At 56.2% G+C, this 17489-nt stretch overlaps 1 protein-coding gene across 5 annotated transcripts in view; it reads left to right on the top strand.

Moving 5' to 3' along the window:
• The first annotated feature begins 643 nt into the window (after positions 1–643).
• LOC102565781 (F-actin-monooxygenase MICAL1) overlaps positions 644–17489 on the top strand; it is a 44656-nt gene continuing 27810 nt past the window's right edge. The window contains exons 1-7 of one of the 5 annotated variants that reach the window (XM_059717610.1): positions 644–708; positions 12317–12607; positions 14142–14349; positions 15147–15263; positions 15918–16022; positions 16895–17050; positions 17254–17354. In XM_059717610.1, coding sequence (XP_059573593.1) covers positions 12344–12607; positions 14142–14349; positions 15147–15263; positions 15918–16022; positions 16895–17050; positions 17254–17354 — 951 coding nt within the window. In that variant the 5' untranslated portion in view covers positions 644–708; positions 12317–12343. Of the gene's footprint in view, positions 709–11759; positions 12608–14141; positions 14350–15146; positions 15264–15917; positions 16023–16894; positions 17051–17253; positions 17355–17489 lie in introns of those variants that run through there. The other 4 variants (XM_059717609.1, XM_059717611.1, XM_059717612.1 and 1 more) reach the window with 4 other exon arrangements.

The following is a 17489-nucleotide window of genomic DNA, read 5'->3' as shown; positions in this document are numbered from 1 at the left end:
CTCTGTGTGCATGTGCTTGTCTGTGCATATGTATGTGTGCATGTCTGTCTCTGTGTATGTGCATGGCTGTGTGCCTGTGTGCTTGTCTGCATGTGTGTGTATATGTCTGTGTGCATGTGCATCTGTGCATATGCATGTGTCTGTGTGCCTGCATGGCTGTGTGTATGTGTGTGTGCCTGTCTGCATGTGTGTGTACTGTTTGTATGTGCCTGTGCATGGCTGTGTGCATGTACATCTGCATATGCATGTGGGTCTGTGTGCCCACATGTGTGCACATATGTCTGTGTGCACATGCATATGCATGTGTGCCTGCATGACTGCGTGCATATGCATCCGCACATAGGCACGCGTGCCTGCATGCGTGTGCATGCCTGTCCGTGTGCACGCTGGCGCGTGTGTGTGCATGTGCGTGCCTGTCTCTATGCGAGCGTGTGAATTGTTCACCGACCCCCCCCGCGGCAGCCCAGCCTGCTGCATCCTCCCAGGTCACTGCAGGGGGCTGAGAGCCGCCTCGGGGACGGGCCGGGGGCCGCGCACAGACGAAACACGGAAGCGCTTTAAAACAAGCCTCTCGCCCCGCTTTTCGGACCGCGCGCCTGTTGGCCGGCGCAGCCCGCGCGGGGCGGGGCGGGGGCGGGGCTTGGCGCCGCCCCGGCTGCTTCCCCGACCTCGCCGGGGGGATCCGGGCGCTGCGGCGGCCCCTGCCAGGTACGTGCCAGCCCTGCCTCTCGGGGCCCCCGGGCCGGCTCCACCCAGCCCGGCCGAGGTTGCTCCTCTGGTCCCAGGGCAGGGCAGGGACGTGGGGCTGGGCTGGGCTGGGCTGGGGGGTGCAGCTGCAGCCCCAGGGATGCTGGTCCATGCCTGGGCTTCCCTGGCAGGTGGGGAGCAGGTCGGGTCCCCCTGCTCGCAGGCTGGGGAAGTTTGCATCCCTTTGACATTGCCTGGTCCCACCGCTTCTCTGCGTGGACCCTGCTCTTGGGCTGGAAACCCCCTTCCCGCTGGCCTGGGGACCCCGCCTGGTCTCTCCGGGGCACCCCTGCCTCTCCCTCTGCCAGGCTGGGTGTTTGCAGCAAGAGGGTCTTAAGGATGCGGGGTTTCCTCCCCTGCTTCTGCTCGCAGGTCCCCCCACCCAGCAGAGCCCTCCCCTGGGTCTTGCTCTGTGGGGAGGTTTCCTGGGTCTCTCCCCATCCCTCCTTCACCAGCCTCACGGGCCTTTTTTCCCTCTGTCTCCCTTCCCTTTTATTCTGCCTGCTGGGAGAAGAGTAGATGCCCCCTCTCCCTACCTCTGGCATGGGCAGAGCCACTGTTCCCCGCACCCCGCCTGGTCTCCCCTGCCCCACACAAGCACCCCATGCTGGTGGGGGGCAACTTTGCTGGCAGGGCTTGGCCATTTCTCCTGTCCTTTCCCCTTGAGCAAGTGGGGAGGATGCTGTCCCAGGGGTCTAGATAGGAGACCCCCCCCCCCCTTTGCTGAGCTGCTCAGCTGGTCTTGAACCCACTGCAGCACAGGTGAGGTGCTGCCTTTGCCAACTTTACTTTCACTTTGCCCCGCTCCCAGAGCCTGACGGCTGGACTTTGCCCCACAGTCCTGCTAAGGCTCCCTCTGCTTCCTGGCTTATCCCACACCTCCATCTACTGCAAGGGCCGGGGTGGGGCAGGTACGTCCCCAGGCTCATGCACCCAGCGGGTGATTAAGCGCCTTGACCCATTGCGATGAGGCACAGAGGTTGCCGTAAAGCAGTCTCCATCTGCTGCTATTTAGCCAGCTATAAATAGCCTGCAGAAAGGGGCCTGTAATGGCTCAAAGCAGGAAACGGGCCCAGAGCCTCAGCCTGGTCCTGCCTAAGTGTAAAGCCTGCAGTGTGCTTTGGATGGGGCGGGTATCAGATCAGGCCAGGCCCCTGCTGCTTGCCGCATCTTCCCTGCAGCTTGCAGATGAAGGGGAAATACATGCAAGAAAGCACTGTTTTGCTTTGTAGCTGTCAGCCCCTGCCAGGGGCTCACGCAGCTTCCGGGGGCTGCAGTTCCTATACAGCTGTGAAATATTCATGCGCAAGCCACCAGAGTGTCTCTCGCTCCCATTAAGTGGGGCGGCTTCAGTCGTACAAGCCCTTTGTTTTTTATGGCCATATGGCGGGGAGCATCTGGTGGTGGTTCCCTCTGGTTTTTCAGCCAAGGGGGCTCTGCCACGCCAGCTCGTGTGTGAACAGCAGGGCACTTCCCTCGGGACTGTCCTAGCAGCGCTGGGACCCCCTGTCCTAGCAGCGCTCTGTGATGTCCCAGCTGGAGGGCTGGGCCGGGTACTAGACATTGCAAGGTTTTGCTTTTGGGGGCCTGGCTGTGGCTGCTGTGACCTTGAGGCAACCTGCCCGCTAAGCGCCAAGTGATGCAGCAGGCAGGACTGTCGGGAGGAGGCCTCTGCTGAGCTTGCCAAAAGGCCTCTCTGAATTGCTGAACCAGGCTGGTTTTCTTAGGCCACCTGCTTGCCCCCTGGATCTTGGGTGTTGCATCCGGCTAGGCCCATCTTGAACCTGGGCTTCTTCCCCTGCACAGCTGAGCCCAGGGAGTCAGTCCAGCCCCAAGGCATCTATGCCCCAAACTACTAACAATCACAGCAGGAGGAAAAGGACCAACTCAGCCTCTTGCCCCTGGGACGGCAACCCCTCCGGAGCAGGGGCTAGGGGCACATTGCTATAGCAGAGGAGCTTGCAGTGCTCTGGGGTTAGATAGCTGCTAACCTAGACAGAGACCACCTTGCACCTCAGAGCCTGGTCCAGATCCAGTTTGGGGGTTTACCTCCAGGGCTTTGGTTCAGCTCTTTGAGACTTGGGGTAGCTGTCAAGTTAGGGCTGGCTTTTAGCCACTTCCAGGCTCTGCAGGGCCCAGCTGGTGCCTTTTTGTCCTAACCTTCCCTCTTGTGTAGCAGCTCCCCCCACCACCTTGTTACTGCATTAGCAGCAACTTCCCTATTGCTCATGCTAAACAGTGTGGCAGGTTGTACGTACAGGAAAGACGGGGGCCGGTCCCCGATGGCCTGTTCAGTGCCTTACAAGGAAGTGCCACATCTGTGTACTGAAGATGGAAAGATATCAGTGGGGGCATGAGGGAAATGCTAACTTCCCAGAAATTCAGCAGTAAGTGAAAGTGCCAATGTGGAGCAACTGCTTCGACCTTCCTTGGTACATCCAGTTCTGGATCTGTGCTGCGCACAGAAATGTTTAGGGTTGGCATGTACAAAGCACTTGGCTAGAATGCAATTTAAGGTTGCAAAGCCAAGCACTTGGAAGTTAGGCAATGGCGGTGTAAATGGCAATTACTATTTGCCCTTAATGTGGCCCCCAGGTCTGTACACAGTGCAATAGGCTGCAAGTACAAGTCATTGTGCTGTTCTCCCCACTGGGCCCTGAATGCCTCGGTTCACAGAAAGGATGGTGCAGCGGGGATGCATCACGGCTGTCTAGCTAGGGAGGTTGTTTCTTCACTTGTTGCAAAACCTGAAGGGTGTGTAGTGAATGAGGTCAGGGCTTGTGGCCAGAGGCTGGAGGATGTCACGTCTAAGGCAGGTGAATGCTGTTTGACTCCATCCCTGATCCTGGGTAAGTTGCATGAACACAGGTTTTTGCAGCGGTTGCTATTTGTGCTGTCTTGGTTTTCTGCGCATCTCCCTTGAGCTCCTGAGGTCTGATTTCACAGAAATGGTGAGCACTTGCAGCTGCAACCATAGTCAGTTGGGAGCTCTGCTTTGAATGTATAGTGCTATACAGTGCAAAATTGAATATTAGGAAAAATGGAGTTGGAGGCATCTCAGATTAGACTATCCAAATGTAGCGGCCACGTTTGACTTGGATCTTTCTGTTCTTTCCCTCCCCGTTTGTATGATGGGGTTAACACCAGTCCCTCATCTCACTGGGGTGCTGCTGAAAGAGGTTTGCTAATGTACGTCGAGGTTTCACCCATTTACAGTCACGTGTGGCATTGAACAGCCGAGGAGGAAATTGATAACTATCTTTTGAGAAGGGTTTGAACAGGGTGCAGAGAGTAGTATCAAGAGCCATGCACTGAACAACAGGAAGAGAGGGTGACCCTGTGACCACTAGAGCTGCACCATCATGCATGCATGCAAGGGGGTGATTGAAGGAGGCACGGGTACGCTCCCTTCTGGCATGACTGTGAAACCTGCATATCCTCCGAATGAAGCTTTTTGTGCAAGGGTTTTAAACAAGCCCCTAATGCATCAGCATCTTGATATCCACGTGGGTCATCACAGTGTCGGGACCTAGCTCCGCAGCACAGATCTCTGCCACTGGAACGAGCAGGCAACTGATAGCAGTAGTAGGTTGTCATCCTCTCTGCAGGCTAGCGCTGTAAGGGGGATGAGATGTACCCTTTGACAAAAGATTTCACAGATATTTGCTCACAGCAGAAGCCTGCAGAGACTCGGGTTTTTTCTTTCTAAGCTCTGGGAGAGAGTGTGTATGAGGGGCATAGACTCTTTTAATTGCTCCCTCCAGCTGTGACTCTTCCACCCTTGTTTCCTGCTCCCATTTTCTTCCCCTAGGTTGTCCTGTCTCTACTCGACAGGGTTTTTGTCCCAATTGCAGTCTCCTTCACAATCAGTCTCACTCCCCCAGGCTCCCAGTCTGTCTCCTTGCCCAGCCAGTTTTGATCCCTTTGCATCCTCTGGTTCTTTCTCCCATCCTGGCTCCTTCCCCTTCATCATCTCCCCCTGCTCCCTGGCTCAAAGTCCCAGTCTATCTCAAGTGCCCTTCCTACCTGCCCTCTCTCCTTCCTGCCAGTCTGCCTTGCCCCTCCATTTCTCACCCCCATCCTTGTGGCTCTCAGTCCTGGTCTTCCCACTCCCAGTTCTTCATTTGAACCCAGTCTCCCCCCCCTGCAAACTCGCAAAAAACACCACAGTGCCCCCATCTACAGACTCCCAGTCATGTTGCAGACCCTCTAGGTCCCCATCTCTGCTCTTCAGGCCTCTCATTTCAGTCCCAAACTCCCTTTGCCAAGTGCCAGCCATGCGTTGTAATCTCTCTGCCCCCCACAACAAGCTGTGCATCATGGTCTGCACTCTCTACCCTCTCACAGGTCTGGCTCTTGTCCCTCTGCCTTTGAATGGCCAGCATCCTTCTCTCTCATTGGAAGTACATGTAGGGCAGACAGACTCCTTGGTCCCTGCCCAGGTGCCCAGCCCTATTTCAGCCCTGAGCAGCAGGTGCAGGGAATGTCCTGCTTGGCCCCAGGCTGGGACATGCTCCATGTAAGCAGAGTCTGCAGGGCACTTTGCTGCTAAAATCCAGCGGGTCTCTATTGACCACATGCAAATGGGGATGTCCCAGAGGCTTACAACCAGCCAAGGGCTCCTCCCTGCTCCATTTCAAGACTCCGTTCCAGCGCAATGAGATGCTAGTGCTTTTCAAAGAAAAAAAAGTCTGCCAGAGCATTTTGAACAAGGACAAAACATGTTGCCGTAGCTTTGTTCTCAGGAACATCCGATGAACTGTTTTTTCCTACCGTTAAAAAGGAAAAGAAAAAAGAAGAGAGACCTGAAGCAGAGCTTCCAGGCTGGAAACTGTCCTGCTAACGGTTGCAGCTTGGCAGCTGTTGAAAGCAGCTGAAAACAGGATCTCATCATGGTGGGGGGGGGGGGTTCAGGCAGCCTTGACTTGACCCCATGCTGTAACCTGCAATTTTGGAGTGATCTGTCACTTTGTGGGGGAGTCGCTGTGTCTAGGAGGCAGGCTGATCTCGAGGTGGATTCACAGGAAAGCCAGCTGGGTTCTAACGCAGGGCTTTGGGCAAGTGCTGTCTCCTCTTTGTGCTTCACTTTCCCCATCGGAAGAGTGTTCGTCCCCCTTTCCAAAGTTCTTTGAAGCCCTGAGTTTTGCTTCTGATTCAGGGTGGGGAGTACAGCCTCTTGGCTACAGAGATCAGGACTTCTCTGCACAGCCCCTTTGCACAAGGGGTGCTGGTCTAGGGTCCCTAAGTGCTACTGCATTAGAAATCATACATGACAAGGACCCTCCCTACTTCCCAACCCTGTCCTTGACCTGATTGGCAGCAGTGCTTGGGTTCGCTCAGTCTTCAGATCTGTAGAAAGGGCAGTAATTCCCTCCTTACAGATGTGCTGTGGAGCTTCCTGAGCCTTTGCTAAGGGCTGTGGGGGTCTCAGAGAGCCAGGCCCATAGACATGTAGAAGTTACAGCCCTTACCTTGGTAACAGCTGTCCTACAGAGAATTGAGTCTCTCCTGGGGGACTGTCTGCATTGCACATCTCTCAGCTTGAAAGGCCAGGCAGTCTCAGGGCTCCCCAGCCCGGCAGGAGATCCTCTCCAGTTCTCCAGGCCCCAAAAAATATAAGCATTGGTTTATTTTATCCCCCCCGACAACAAAAAAAGAAACCACAGACCCAGGGAGCAGTAGTATCGGGGCTCCCAACCAACACCCACTTCCTGGCCCAGCCTCAGGGGGAAGCACAACCCCAGAGCAACAGGGAAGTGTTGCTTGCAAGTGCTTATAAAACTTTGAACAGGAGCCCAAGTGTGGGGAGGGACTGGCAGGCGCCCGGGCAGAATGCCGATTAATCGGGGATCTTCCTGGCTTTAATTAACTTCATGTGAAATTGCTGCAAAATGCTCCTTTGGGGACCTCCTCATTAGGGGACAGCTGCATCAGTTATTTCACATAATGGAGCAATGGATTCTCCTGCGCATGTCCTTCTGTGTCCCCACCAGCCCTCGGATGCCATTGCGTCCTGCATTGCCTTCTAAGATTTGTGTTTATAATTCTCTTGGGCTGATCCAACAAGCCCCCCTCCCATTCAGATCCCTAGGGCCTGATTTTTCTGAGGTTCACTATTATCTATATAACACTAGCAGCCTGGCACCAGTTGCTGCATATGAGCCAGAGTCCCTGGCCAGAGCTGAACAGACAAAGGGCAGGAGGTTTGTGGCTAGGACTAGAGCTGGGATCCGAACGCCAGCTCCTTGCATGCCAGTCTAGTGCCCTGCCTGATGCCCTGCACTGCCTCAATAGGTCTCTTTCCTTTGTGTTCAGGGGGCCCTGAATGGGACCCAGATGAAGTCAATGTGGTGCTTGGTGGGTGCCTGGCTCATAAGAGCTCCATATAAGTCCTTCCATATGACCCAAGAAGCGTGAGTCACCATTAATAATAAACTCCCTGTTGTTCCCTCCTCCCTGCCTGCTAGAACAGCCAGTTTTCTGTGTTTATTAGGATAAACCGAGGCAAAATGGGAGTGCTATAGACACAGCCCAGCCTTGGCTCACTCTTCTCTTTGAGGGCGACTCAGATTATCCAGGAGATGGAAGTAGAAAAGCAAAGCAGTGGCACCAAAAGCAAACCAGAGGCTTGTTCCTTGCAGCACTTGGCTTCCCTTCCTTTTGGGTGGGGAGCCTGACAGGCTGTGGCTATGGCCCAGTGGTTTCTCTGACTGCAGAGGCCCTGTTTGCACTGGGGTTTGCAGCTCTTTCACTCAGGAAAGTCTCTTTAAAACCCAGCCTGGGCCCATTTGCAGTGTGTGATGATAAACCAGCCTGGAAACAATGCCCCTGCTGATACCAGGGGACTCATTCTGGAATGGGCAGCACTGATGTAAATCTGGAGTAACTCGGGATCACACTGATGTACTTGTGATGAGAATCTTAGCCCAAAGCCTAGGAGCTCCAGTTCAGATGCCCAAATGCTCAGTCACAATTGAGGCCAGACTTTGACCCCTTGCGCAAATCTCTGGCTTGGGGTTGGAGTCACTCTTGGAAGGACGCAGTCTGAGCTGCAGGCGTTGAGTTCTTTGAAAACCATGACCCCTAAGGCCTTAAGTTGCTTGCTAACAATGCTGACCCTTGGGAAGTCTTTTGAGATCTACAGATTGAAGGGAAAAATGATTTTCTTCTGATTAGTTATAATGAAGTGCGAGTCTCCTGGTGTTTCCTGGCCAAACTGGTTCTAGTGGGAGATGACTGTTTAATCAGTTCTGCTATGGATGGGCCTTTTCCATTGTGCCTTTCCTTTGTATCACATGGGCCCATTGTACTGCTGCTGCCTGTTCAGGGAGATAGGCATTTCCTGGTTGAAAGGCGCTGATGGCTGGAAAGGCACAGGAGCCCTGCCCGGCCCCAGGTGAGGTAGCCCTTTGCTCCACACTGAGGGGGAGGACCTAGCAGACCTAGCAGAATGGTTGGACTGGTTCCAGAGGGCTGTAGGTTGCTCCTAGTGGCAAAAGGTCCAGGTGCCCCCAGTCTCCTCTTGGAGCCAAGTGGTTTTGGTTTTTTGTGCATCCTGTGCAGCGCGTTTCATAACAGCAGGAAATGCGTCTCGCCTCAGTCACCAAGCATGCTGGCCGGCTGCTGGTACGCAGTACCCATGGGACTGACGGGAGCACTTGTGGCCTGCCAAAGCTCTCAGGTCTAGTGTCTAGTTGGTGAGTGCTTCATCACAGGAGTTTCCTCTCTTTGCGCAGAGCGGGGCATGTGGACGGATCCTGTTGCTGAGGATAACACTCTAGTGCGTGCCATCCTTTGGAGGAAAAGCCTGTTCTTGGGCAGTGGAAAGGAATGACCATAGGAACGAGGCACTGGGCTGTGAATTGGGAGAGACGTGGCTTGGATTCCCAGCTCTGTCATGGGTTTTCTGCATAGCTTTAATTGCTTGCTCCATTGGAGCAAGGCTTCTCTGCTTGTCAAGAGCTCAGATATGTGAGCCTGGTTTTTGAAGCACGTGGAGTGCCTACAGAGACAGTCGGAGCAGTAAAATGCTCCGTGCCTCTGAAAGCCGCATCTGAGCTGAATACGTGTCTAGGTGGCTCTCCTGATTGGGGACGGAGGTCTCCGTCCAGCCCCTATGCAAGCGTCCGTGCTGGGATTTCTGGGCGTGCAGGATGCTGACAAGGTGGGGGTGGTAAGGGCTGATGGTGCCCTCTGCCATTGCTGCCTTAATCTAGGGCCGTGATCAAGCATCACAGGACCTCCTGAGCGTATACTGACATTTCCTAGAAGCAGGACATTGGCTGGTTCCTTTGCTTTACCTGTGGCAGGTTTGGGTGTTGATGATGGGCAGTGGGGAGTAGGAAGGAGTGGCTTGTTCCTGAGGTCTGGAGGAAAACTGACCTCCTTCCAGTGGACCTAATGTTGGGAGAGGCCCTCTGAATTAATCTTGGTGCCAGAAGACAGAGCCCCTTGCACAGCTATTGCCAAGATAAGGACTGGGTGACTGCTTTGCCTTTCTCTAGTGCCTTCCCTCATGAGCTCCCAGCAGTTCCCACACTGGCAAGTAGTGACATTGCATCAGACCCCCCTGGTTCAGTCATTTAAAAAAGTAATGAGCATCTCATTACTTATTTAGGGCTTTAAAAAACCCTCCCCAAGGTGGGAGCTCCAGTGGCACACTGGGCTTTTCCCCTCTTAAACTTGTGTTCAGTGTTGCTGTGTGCCATCAGGCAGCCCCCATGTTTCACCCCAGAGACGGCTGCATTTGGGATCATCAGTGCTAGCAGAATGGAGGCCACGGGCATTGCCACAGTGTTAGGTTTAAGCACTAATAATTTAGAGAGGGCAGACCTTTCCCCCATAAGCTCTGCGCCGGAGAGGATATTGAGCCAGCCCTCTCTAGACCGTTCCTTGGCAGAAAGTCTCTTGATTCGTCTCTCTCAATTACTCGCTCTCACGTGCCTGGAGGCTCTTTTCCAAGTCTGTCTCATCTGCAAGTCAGATGCAGGCTTTCCCAGGCTGGCAGCTCAGCTTGAGAGCTGCGGACAGCATTGATGCTTCAGGCTTCCCGCCGTGCTGCGTTACAGACCCAGCATGGGAAAGAAGGCTGCAAGCTAGGATTTTGACTGGAGTGGGAGTTACCGAAATGAAGGCCACATCCACAATGGGCGCCAGCGCTGGGACTGCCAGTGGTGCTTGGTTGTGTTTTGGGGACTGGCCTCTGCTGCTCCGGTTCAGGTGCTCAGGGATGCTCTCTCTGCTCACTCAGAAGGCTTCGGTGGGAGTAACCACACTCCTGGGGTGATGGGATGAGCCGGCATAACCTGAGATGCTGAATCCCTGATCCGCCCTGACGGGCCAGCCTCCTAGAGCCGGAGCACCTCTCTGCTTGAGCTCGCAACCTGTCCCTGTGGGTGGAAGTCAGATTAGGGCAGTGATTCTCAAGCAGGGGGCTGCAGCGCCTGGGTTGCCTTGAGCACCTTTCAAGGGTGCCGTGGGGTGCAACACAATGTTAGCACTCACAAAGCACAAGATAAACCCCGAGATTTCAAATAGGAACCCACAGAGTTAATCCACTCTGCCCTGCTCTGGGCTTTCTGAGTTGTTTGCAACAGAAGAATGGCTCTGGTGTTTTTCTGTAGTCAAAAAGAGAGTGAAAGCTAAGGCTGGCATTGTTCGAGGGGGGCTTGGAGTCAGAAAAGGTTGCGAACCACTGGCCTAGGGGGACCTCTCAAGTGGTAGCTCAGGCTCAAGTTGCTGGAGGTGAGCCCTAATAGCCTGGGGCTTGCCATAGGGCATCTGGGCTGGAGTTGGGGCAAAGCGCTGGGCAGGAGTTGCTGACAGCTGGTCCTGAATTCCCTTGGGAACAAAGACAGATGCCCACAGAGTCTGGCTGGAGCAGGCTGGCCTGACGCAAGCAGCTGTGGGCAGCACAAAGGGCCCCCTCAGAAAGAGTCGTTTTTCCTGACCGCAGCCACCCACGGCCTCCTTTCCTCATTGAGACACATCAGCTGCTTGCCACTCTTGTTGCCCACCTCATCATGGCTCCCTGCTGCACAGATGATCTTCTGGGAATGTGAAGGGTGCAGACCTTCCCCCTTGCCTTGACTGCATGCTCAGGGCTCTGCGTGCTTGGTGTGAAGCCCCAGGCTTGCCTGTGGCTCTGTGAATGCAATATCCCTGAGCCCCACAGTGGTCGGGGGGGGCAGGCGGTGGAGGGCAGGAGGAGCCTGCAGTCTTTGGCAATGCCGGTGCCAGCTGGGACAGCTGCTGCTGCCAGCTCATGCCCTGTTCCCTCAGAGACAGGCCACGCTTCGGGAGGGGAACCCCCGGGCAGAGGTTAAAGCGGAAGGAAGAGTAAGAGGCCTTTGCTAATGCTGCCTCCAAAACTCCCCGCGTCTGCTGTGGGAGGTCCAGGTGCACGTTGCGCAGGGGAAGTTGTCAGTCACTGGGGTCTGGCTTCCCCATGCACCCGCCTGTGTCCCTGACGTCAGGCAGTTCTTGGGCCAGAGCATTTAAACATGGTGCCTAGAGCAAGGATCTTCCATCTGGTGCATTAAGATCTGAGCCTGCAGCTCCGGGGGACCTCAGCAGGGCCTGTGGGTGCCCTGCCTCTTGGTGCTGCTCACATTCAGGTACCTAAATTTAGCTTTGGGAGCCTGTTTTATGCACCAGATTGGGATGTGTGGGGCCTTAGGTCTCTTCCCCACCCTCTCTTGGCTCTTCTGTTTTCAGAGCAGCGGCTGATGTGAGCCAGCTGCAGAGGGGTGCTCCCTGCAAACATCCAGCCACCACCAAAACCCTGGCTTCCCCCCCGCATCTAGGGGCAGGCTTTTCCTCACAGAGAGCAATGCAGCTCTGACTTGCCACTTATGCTTTCCCCCCGTCCTGCTGCTCCATTTTTGGGCCCCCCTGTGCACAGCTCTGAGCCACCATCCCCTCCCACATCCGTTGTGCCAGGGCTGATGATCCTGTGACGCTTGGATGGCTCAGTAATGAGGCAAGCAGGGCTATCAGGGGGATGTGCCCAGTCCCTCTGCCTAGCCCGGGTGCCCTGCTCAGTTCTGGGACTGATCAGGACTCATCCATGTCAGGCTTTCTACTCTTCTCGAGCAGGGAGCCGGGACTCCACCCTCCTTTCCTGAGCGTGCTGTGAGCTCCGCAGCTGCAGCCAGAAGCACCCAGCAGAACTCAGCGCTGCAGGAAGCCGGAGGTGCCAGTAACGCTGATGAGAGCGGTCGGCTCCGTGTGTCAGGACATGGGCTGATCAGTGGCAGGGGCCGAGGGGGACTGTATCCTCATGCATGTGACGTGACCTAGGAGCGTATGGGTCTTCAGGCCTCTCTACCCTGTCTTTCTCCAGAGGCTGTAACACAGCCCTCAGGATTTTAGCTCTGAAGCTTATGGGTTCAAATCCTGCGGAGTGCCCCAAGCGGGGTCTTGTAGCTAGTCCAGTGTGTTTGTGAGGGGAAGCGGCAGGACCACCGGGCCCGTGCTAGTCCTGGGATCAGCGAAGTGGGTGCCGCGTGAGACCTCGGGTTCCCAGCTGCACTTCTCCGCTCAGCCTGTGCATCTCGCTCTCTTCCAGGCTCCCTCCGCGGCACCGTGCCCCAGGATGAGCGCCCCAGATGGAGAGCAGTGCAATCCTGCTCATGTCCTGTTCGACACCTTTCTGCGTGCCAACGAGTGCGAGGAGGTGCTGGGCAGCTTCCGGGCGCTGTGTGGGCACTTGGGCCTGGAGCACACGGGGCAGCTGTGCTTCTACCACAAGCTGAAAGCCTGCCTCAACTACTGGAGTGCCAAGGCCCTGTGGAGCAAGCTGGACAAGAAGGCTGGGCACAAGGACTACGACCAGGGCAGGGCATGTGCCAACACCAAGGTAGGATGGCCCAGACTGGCCGGTGGGGCTGGGGCTAGGGCAGGGCCCTTCAGAGAGCGAGGGAAAGGGCCAAGGCGACCCATGGTTGTTGTGTATGATTGCAGTTGCGATAACAACCCACTGCTTCATCACAGCAAGTGGAGCTGCTCCTCTGCCTCAGCTGTGCTCGCACCTGCTGGAGCGTCTGCATAGGCAGCTGCATGGAGGCTTCTTGGGCTAGCAGGGAGGCCATGCCATCCCTTGTCCCAGCTTATTCCTCCAGGCTGGGCTGAGCGGAGTGTGGAAGGGGTCTGAGCACCCCACAAGGCACCCATTAGCATAGGCAGGGTTGTTGCCACTAGTGGCAGGCCTTGGCAGTTCAGCAGTGCACCAGATAGCACTGTCAACAGCTGTGGTGCAAATGCAGCCCATCGCTATGTGGCGCATGGGGCAGGGGGAACCCTTCCTGCTGGGCTTTGCCTGCCAGCTCCAGCCTGGTCCTTGTTTGCAACTGGGCTCCTGTGAGGTGAAGGAGGGGAGGGTGCATCCATTCTGCATGGGAGACCGTATGTCAAGACCTCCACCAGGCATCCAGCTGGACACGGGCTGGGAGCTGGGATCTCCTGCTGCCAGCACTGATTCCCAGCTCCCTCCGCCTTGGTCCCCCTTCAGGAGTTAATGCCTTTGCTGGCTGTGTTCCAGACAGAGGGGATAAGTGCTGAGCGCTGCGGGGAGGGTGAGTTGGCTTCAGTGAGGGATTTACCCCCACGTCCCTCTGTCCTTGGACAAGAGCAGCCTGAAATACATTGTTGTCAAGCTGTAGCAGTTGAGCTTTCCGCATCCCTAGCAGAGGGAAGCATCCTGTTCTTCTGAGGAACAGCAGGGCTTCTTTATCTGTGCAGAGGGCTGCCCCCCAGCTACTCTGCAGCGAGGCATTGTCTTGGCACCGGGGCCGGCTGGACCAGTGCCCGTGGCGGCTTCTGGAGGCTCTGCCCGTCTCCAGTGGGGCTTTGCACTAGAGGCTGCAGAGCAGATCCCCGGTGTAGAGAAGGCCCATGGATAACAGCGCCCCAGGAGAGTCAGGAGGAGGGAGCCTGCTGGGCTAGGAGCAGACCTAGGGCTGCTTGTGCAACCTGGATGTCACAAAGCTTCCTCTGTGCCAGCCCACAGAGGATATGAGCTATTGCAGCCCCCAGCTATGGGTGCTGGCTCTTTAGCACAAACTGTAGCAATATGTGGCTTTTTCAGCTCTGAAGTTCCTGGTTCCTGTGCATCTGCCACGATACAGTCTGGGATGCGTGCTGGGGGGGCTGGCTGGCTCTGCCTCCCCCCCCCCCCCCAACTCTGATAGAGTCACCCCAGTGCTGCTGTGCAGACATCACCTCTCATTTCACACTCACAGAAGCCAAGGCCTTTAGACTTAGTCCAGGACTAATCTCCCCTCCCTCAGCAAGCCGATGGGACCCTCTCCCCATCCCCAGAGATCACTGTGGTGGTTGTGCGGGAGGGTTTGTCCACACAGGGCTGCACTCAGCTCTATGATTGCTCCTTCCAGTGCCTGATCATTGGGGCAGGTCCCTGCGGGCTCCGCACAGCCATTGAACTGGCCTTCCTGGGAGCCCGGGTTGTGGTGGTGGAGAAGAGAGACTCCTTTTCACGCAACAATGTGCTGCACCTCTGGCCTTTCACCATCCATGACCTGCGGGCACTGGGCGCCAAGAAATTCTATGGGCGCTTCTGCACCGGCTCCTTGGACCACATCAGTGAGTGGGGATGAGGTTGTGAGCAGGGCGGGGGACAGGGTAAATCACCTTTGGGAGCAAAACATGGCTGGGGTCTGGGTGGGCCAGTAGGCAGGTGATGCCTGGGGTCTAGTACAGCAGGGGCTGGGTCTTGCGGGTGCTCAGCACATCTTGCAGTGGAGATTAAGAGTGGGGACTGAGGCTTATTAAGGCTGAGCTGGGCATAAGCCCACCCCGTTGGGGCTGTCTTAGGCAGGCTGGAGCTGGATCTGTGTGTATGGGGGGAAGGGTATCTGGGGCACACTGGGGCCGAGCTTGGGGCGGTATCTAGGGTCTAGTACAGCAGCCAGGGCTGGGCATGTGGGGAACGCTATCCCAGAGCAGCTCTCATGGGTGGAAAAAACTCTGTTGGTTACCACATCCGCTGTCCCGATGCGTGACAGCAAAGGCATCTCTGTTCCAACTTGCCCAATATGTGCAGATGCATACGTGCAGAGTCTGCAGGGGCTTGGCCTCTGACCTACAATCACTTCCTCTGCTCCCCCCAACCCCCAGCCACAGGCTTTGATCCCCAAGCAATGCTTGTACAACTAAGGGATTCACTGCCCTCAGTGCAGCTCCTGGATCTGGCTTTTGGGGGAGGCTGGGCTCTGGTCCTTAGGGAGCTGCATGGTTAGGAAGCAGGGGTGGAATGGGGTCAGTTACCCTGGGGGTGTTGGTGGGGGCAGGGGAATGGAGGTGGCTTTAACAAGGGGGATCTCTTGGGGAGTTTGAAACCAGCCCCTGTTCCTTTCTTGTTGGGGATGCATCTCCTCCAGGTATTCGCCAGCTCCAGCTCATCCTCCTCAAGGTTGCCTTGCTCCTCGGTGTGGAGATCCATACCAGCGTGGAGTTCAAGGGGTTCCTGCCCCCGGCGGCGAAGGCCAGTGGCAGGGGTAGGTTTGTGAGCTGAGGTGCTCCAGCAGGCAGGGGGACTGCAGCCCTCCTGTCCCACTGCTGGTGGGGCTCAGTACAGGGGGCTGCACAGGGTGTCGGGGGATGTGGAGAAGGGGCCCAGATGGGCTGCAGTCTTCTGGGAAGGCACTGAGGCTGCTCCGGACTGACCCGTGGCTAGTCCAGCTGTCGTGCATGGTGCCGCTGCCCTGCGGGTACATGAGGGGGGCTGAGACCGGCTTTATCCCTCTCTTGCTCATTACTGCTGCTGACGTGGCGGGGAGAGAAGGGCTTCTGCAGAGACCTGGCACATTCATGCCATGGGTTTGAGCTAGGAGGTGGGTTTCCACTCAGGCTGTCATGCCAGGGCGTGTTCTGGTTCATTTGAAGCAGCAGGCTGCCCTCAAGGGCTAATCCAGCCTCACTGCCAGCCCTGGAGCCTTTATATCCACTCTGTTGATGTGGGATGTGGGGCAACTTGCCCAGGGTCACACCATGAGTCAGTGGCAGTGCAGGGGTTAGCACCCTCATCTGGTGACTCATACCCATGTGCTCTAAGCACTGTGACACACAGCCATCTCCCTGAGTGCTTTGCAGGGGCAGGGAGGTCTCATCTTGGGTGCTCTGCTGATGCCCCCTTCCTTGTCCTCTCCCAGCAGGTGGTGGCTGGAGGGCCGCGCTGCGGCCAAACTCCTCTCCTGTGGGGCAGTATGTGTTTGATGTTCTCATCTCTGCAGGAGGTGGCAAATTTGTGCCTGAAGGTATGTGCTTGTGTGTGCTCCAAGCTGAGGTGGGGGTCATGTCCAGCAGAAAGCAAGACTGGGGGTGCCCCAGGTCTTCAACAGGCTGATGAACCTTCTCTTGGCTCAGTCTCTGCAGGGCTTGTGAGAGGGGCCCAGCTGGGCCTGGAGCAGCCTCGTCATGCTGGGGCTAGCCACTGGCAATAGCCGTCCTCCTCCATCCATGTGGCCAGGCTAGCAGAAACCCCCACTTGCTTCCAGCCTCATTTCCTGGGGCAGTGGGCTGTTGTGACTGACCCGGCTCTTGGAGTGGGATGGGGAGAAGCTCCCCCTGAACAGCCTGGGCAAGCTTGGAGGGTGGAGGGGTGCTCTCTGTCTCATCAGGTTGGGGTTGCTTTGAGGGGAGGAATTCAGTCTGGACATAGCTGTGCCCCTTCTAACAGAGGGCTCATCAGCCTGGCAGGCCTGGGCACCTGGATCTGGGAGAGGTCTGAAATGCATCTGGGGGGAGATGGAGCAGAAGGAGAAGGCCTTGAGATGCTGCAAGTACCTGAGGAGCCCCCTGCTCTGGGGTAGCCCTAACCCCTGCAAGGGCCAGTGTCCCCAGGGCTACCCACCTTCTGACTTAAAATGCACCTGCAGTGGGGCTTTTTCTGTGCCTGCTTGGAGATCCCTACAGCTTCAGCTTCCAGTTCTCCCTCTTCCCTGATGCTGTGCCCTGCCCCACATCTGAGCCAGGCAGGGACTCTCCTGGGGACATGGAGAGCCCCTCCACCCCCTGCCGGTGCTCAGTTGTCATTAGAGAGTTCTTCCCACCAGCTGCAAGTGGGCGACATGACCAAGGCCATGCAGTACCTCAGTGGCAGAGCAGCTATGCGTGTCTCTCTCCCCAGGGTTCAAGCGAAAGGAAACTCGTGGCAAGCTGGCAATTGGCATCACCACCAACTTTGTCAATCACCACAGCAGGGCTGAGGTGGAGGTGCCCGAGATCAGTGGTGTTGCCCGCATCTACAAGCAGCAGTTCTTCCAGAACCTCTACAAGAAAACAGGTTGGTGCCAGGTCCCAGCTCGTTTTTGGAGACGGGGGAGGTAGAGCCCTAGCCTCATGTGGGGTGGGGGTTGCTATGGTCATGGTGCCCACTGTATGTCCGGCTGTCGGTAGATGGAGCAGGCTGTAGGGCAGAGAGCAGCGCTGGCTTCAACAGTGTCTGCCCAGCTCCAGCTAAGTCTTCTGCTTTGTATCTTTGAACAGGGATTGACTTGGAAAACATTGTCTACTACAAAGATGATACCCACTATTTTGTCATGACGGCCAAAAAACAGAGTCTGCTAAAGATGGGAGTCATTTTAGAGGTAAGAGGGGGTCAGAATAGGGGTCCTGCTTAGGAGGAAGGGGAGAATAGCAGCTGTAGGTAGGGGCTGAGGCATGAGCTCTGGGATCTAAATATTCTGCTGTATCCTGGTCCCACCCCTCTTCCTTCTATTTTT

Source organism: Alligator mississippiensis, chromosome 14 (assembly GCF_030867095.1).
Source record: "Alligator mississippiensis isolate rAllMis1 chromosome 14, rAllMis1, whole genome shotgun sequence".
In the NCBI taxonomy this organism is placed as follows: Eukaryota; Metazoa; Chordata; order Crocodylia; family Alligatoridae; genus Alligator; species Alligator mississippiensis.
The sequence above is the reverse complement of the archived record's forward strand: the minus strand, read 5'-3'. Positions and strand labels throughout refer to the sequence as shown.